The sequence below is a fragment of the Anarrhichthys ocellatus genome, unplaced genomic scaffold (assembly GCF_004355925.1).
Source record: "Anarrhichthys ocellatus isolate YVR2014 unplaced genomic scaffold, GSC_Weel_1.0 scaffold7, whole genome shotgun sequence".
Taxonomy (NCBI): domain Eukaryota; kingdom Metazoa; phylum Chordata; class Actinopteri; order Perciformes; family Anarhichadidae; genus Anarrhichthys; species Anarrhichthys ocellatus.
In genome coordinates this window covers 4,438,684-4,442,515 of record NW_022280037.1, presented here as the reverse complement: position 1 = coordinate 4,442,515, position 3,832 = coordinate 4,438,684, and the positions used below count along the sequence as shown (strand labels likewise).

The window sequence follows — 3,832 nt, the reverse complement described above, 5'->3', positions numbered from 1 at the left end:
CCGAAGCAACCAGCGCTGTGGCGTTATGTGTGTCATCAAACCTTCACAGTATCGGGACACACCCACTCACACTGAGTGCAGAGTGCAGGTGTGAGGAGTGATCACAAACTCCTCCCCCCGAGCTGAGCGCCTGCTGAAATGTAGGCCATGTAATATTTTGCTCCCCAGCATGCAAACAACTGCATCTTTACATTCTGTCACGAGAAACAACTGGCGTGATACTTCTATGCGATGCTGTGTACTGGTATTACACAAGTAATAGTCTATTTAAAAAAAAGAAAATACAGTCCAGCTTGCTCTACCAACAATAACGCATAGGTCTACTCATTTTACGTGACACATCTATTTGGTAAATATCAGTGGAATTAATGGAAGGCTGTTAGTGAAACATAGGATAATATTGTAATCCCATTTGTTGTTCCCAGCCTCCGAAATGTGAGAATTTGCTTTGCTTGTCTCTGTTTTATATTATTGTAAATGTAATATATTTGCGTTTTGGACTGTGGCTTTTTCTATTTGAATATGTCACATGGTCTCAGGAAAATTATAATTTTCAAAGCAATTAATAAAATAAACAAACAAATTGTGTTATAATGTTTGCATAAAATATTAAGTGGAACAATTAAAGAAGCTAAAATGATGATCAAGACTCATTTCCACTAGCTTGAGTTGTTGTTGTTTTTAAACACTATTATTGTATAGCCTATTCATATTATATTACATGTTGGGCTATGATTAATACGACCATAATATGTTTTTTTGTCAATAAATAATTGATTACATATACATTTACATTCATGTAAATATCTTTATGCCCAAGTTTTAAGAATGAAGACGCTGCAGGTTTGAGTTTCCCATTTGAAAGGGCCTTCGCTGGTCCAAATCACGCGAGACTTGAGAACTAGAGCATTGTGGCGACGAGAGTACAGTACAGTAGTGTAGAGTTGTTGTAGGAGAGGGAGGAGGAAGGCTGAGTTTAGACAGGAGGAAAAGAGAGAGTGTAAAAATAGCATATAAGAAGGAGGAAATACAACATTTATCATGGCGTCGGGGGACACTCTGTACATAGAAACGGACGGGTCAGAAATGCCAGCGGAAATAGTGGAACTGCATGAAATCGAAGTAGAGACAATCGAGACAACAATTGTTGGAGACGACGGTGAACACCAGCCTATGATCGCGTTACAGCCTCTTGACTCGGATGATCCACACTCGATTCACTCGCACCAGGAGGTGATTTTGGTGCAAACAAGAGAGGAGGTGGTGGGCGAAGATGACTCTGAACTGCACACGGATGACGGGTATGAGGACCAAATCCTCATCCCAGTGCCTGCCGTGGAGGAGGACTATATCGAACAGACTCTTGTTACTTGCGCCGGGAGAAGCTCTTCGACAGGCCGGATGAAGAGGGCTGGAAGCGGAAAGAAAGCGGGCAAAAAGAGCTACATGAGCGGGGGAGAAATGGGCAGAAAGTGGGAACAGAAGCAGGTCCAGATAAAGACTTTAGAGGGGGAGTTTTCAGTGACTATGTGGGCATCGGGTAAGTACAGAGTCTTGAGTGAATTCTTTCAAGCTGGCCCCTCGCTTTGTTCTCAGCGTGTGTGTCGTGTGACTGGGCCCAGCTGGGGCCTTGTCCTCCGCTAAAGTAGGAACTATTTCCCAACTCTGAGCCACTTAAAATCCATTTGAAATGTTTTTGTTTTTATGGGAAGCCATGTTTTATGTGTCGATGGGCGCCGCCATATTTCCCCGGTCTAGAAAGTATGGCGGCCCGAAAAAATGGCGTTTATTTGGCCGACGAAGATGGCGGCGAGTGTGGGAGCGAGTGCAGCTGGCTCCGCTAGGCCGCTGTGGCGCAGTTCAACGGTAACGGTGGTGGTGCCTTCAGGGGCCCCTCAGACTTTACACTTCCTTAGAACACATACATGTTCACATAAGCTAACGTAATGTAAAACATTGTATGGTTTAAACGGTGACAAATTCCTACAAAATACTATCAACTTCTCAACTTTCATATCGGATAATTGCAACTTATATTTGTTAATATTTGAAACGTGTTTCTAAACACGGAAGTGTGAATCTTCCCGTACTATTTCACTCAGTTTATTAAAGGGAGATATTTAAAAGTACCACTTAATTGCAAAGATATGTGCATGAGTGAGTTAGTAGGTAAAGATTAGTTAGAAAAAATAGATTAGTTTGAGTTCTTTTATTTTCCGCACTATTTATATTTTATAACAAAAAACATGACACTTTTGGTCTACAACATGCTTCTATTAGTAGACAATAAGTAACAGAGAGTGTCAGGAAATACTCATGAGGAGTTGTCATGAAAAAAGGGTTTATCTCTAAATGACTTGAATCAATGTTTTCCACATGTTCTTGTACTGTCTTCATTATCAACACCTCTGTTCCTCCCATTCAGATGACAAGAAGGACATAGACCACGAGGAGCAAATCATAGGGGAAAACTCTCCACCAGATTATTCTGAATACATGACGGGGAAGAAGCTTCCTCCTGGAGGGATCCCAGGCATTGACCTCTCAGACCCCAAACAGCTGGCAGAGTTTGCACGGTATGGACGTTTATGTTAACTTTTTCTTGTGATTTGTAGTATTTACCTTAGTATTGATTTTAAATGACTGGGTGGCCTGGCCCCATTACACATACAAGTTTTACCAGGAGTTATTTTGTAACCATATCTTAGTATCTGTCTGTTTCAGGAATGTGGATAGTCTATAATGATGTGTTCACTTTTATTTCTGATGCAGAATGAAGCCAAGAAAAGTAAAAGAAGACGATGCACCCAGAACGATAGCCTGTCCACATAAAGTGAGCGGTGGTCTGTTTATTACACCAGTTTATACAGTACTGTGCAAAGGATGGCGGTTAACATACATGAACAGAAGCCTACTCTGTTCTACTGTAGTCCTTTATTGTAAACATCACCGTAAAGTAAATATATGTCCCGAGTGATGAGCTTCATCTGGTTTCTCTCCGGCTCAGGGATGTACCAAGATGTTCAGGGACAACTCAGCGATGAGAAAGCACTTGCATACCCACGGGCCTCGTGTGCACGTCTGTGCAGAGTGTGGCAAAGCCTTTGTGGAGAGTTCAAAACTGAAGAGGCATCAACTGGTACACACAGGAGAGAAACCTTTCCAGGTGAGTCCTTTTTTTTTTTTTTTAATTTTTGGTGTGTCATATTTTCCTTCTTCTGGAGAAAGCTGCATCATTTTAATTATGCTTTAAAAGAATGATTTTAATACTGAAATGTAAGCTTTGCCCAACTTGCTTTGTGGAAGAGCAATTATATACAAACCTTGCTGTTGTCATCTCAAATACCTGCAGTTGAATTCTATCAGTTTTATCTGTGAGACATGTAGCAGCGTTAACTCGATCTCTCTCGTCTCCAGTGCACATTTGAGGGCTGTGGCAAGCGGTTCTCTCTGGACTTTAACTTGCGCACACATGTGCGTATTCACACTGGAGACCGCCCGTATGTGTGCCCCTTTGATGGCTGCAACAAAAAATTTGCCCAGTCAACCAACCTGAAGTCTCACATCCTCACACACGCCAAAGCCAAAAACAACCAGTGAAAAGACAACGACGTGAACACACACTGGAGGACTTGACCCGTATCTCCGCTTCTTGACAAACTAATGTCCCGTGGCCTGCTTTGTTGTGAAACAAGAAGTCCCCTTTGTATTATCTCTAGATAAAAGGTTTTTGAGAAATTACCTTTTCTCAGACTTTTTGATAAACTTATGGAGGTTTGAACGAGGAACTCATGAGAACCCCCCCACCCCCTGCACCCAAAACACCACCACA

General features: G+C 42.0%; 1 protein-coding gene across 1 annotated transcript; it reads left to right on the top strand.

Annotated features, from left to right (window-relative positions):
• Positions 1–948: 948 nt before the first annotated feature.
• Positions 949–3,805, top strand: yy1a (YY1 transcription factor a). The gene is made up of 5 exons (XM_031847672.1): positions 949–1,540; positions 2,426–2,576; positions 2,773–2,833; positions 3,008–3,166; positions 3,418–3,805. The coding sequence occupies exons 1-5, from the start codon at positions 1,042–1,044 to the stop codon at positions 3,598–3,600; spliced, it is 1,053 nt and encodes a 350-aa protein (XP_031703532.1). The 5' UTR covers positions 949–1,041; the 3' UTR covers positions 3,601–3,805.
• The last annotated feature ends 27 nt before the right edge of the window (positions 3,806–3,832 follow it).

Coding starts and splice junctions, on each gene's coding strand:
- yy1a (XM_031847672.1), top strand. CDS start 1,042: ATGGCGTCGGGGGACACTCTGTACATAGAAACGGACGGGTCAGAAATG. Junction 1,541..2,425: donor AGTGACTATGTGGGCATCGG/GTAAGTACAGAG, acceptor CCTCCCATTCAG/ATGACAAGAAGGACATAGAC. Junction 3,167..3,417: donor CAGGAGAGAAACCTTTCCAG/GTGAGTCCTTTT, acceptor TCTCGTCTCCAG/TGCACATTTGAGGGCTGTGG.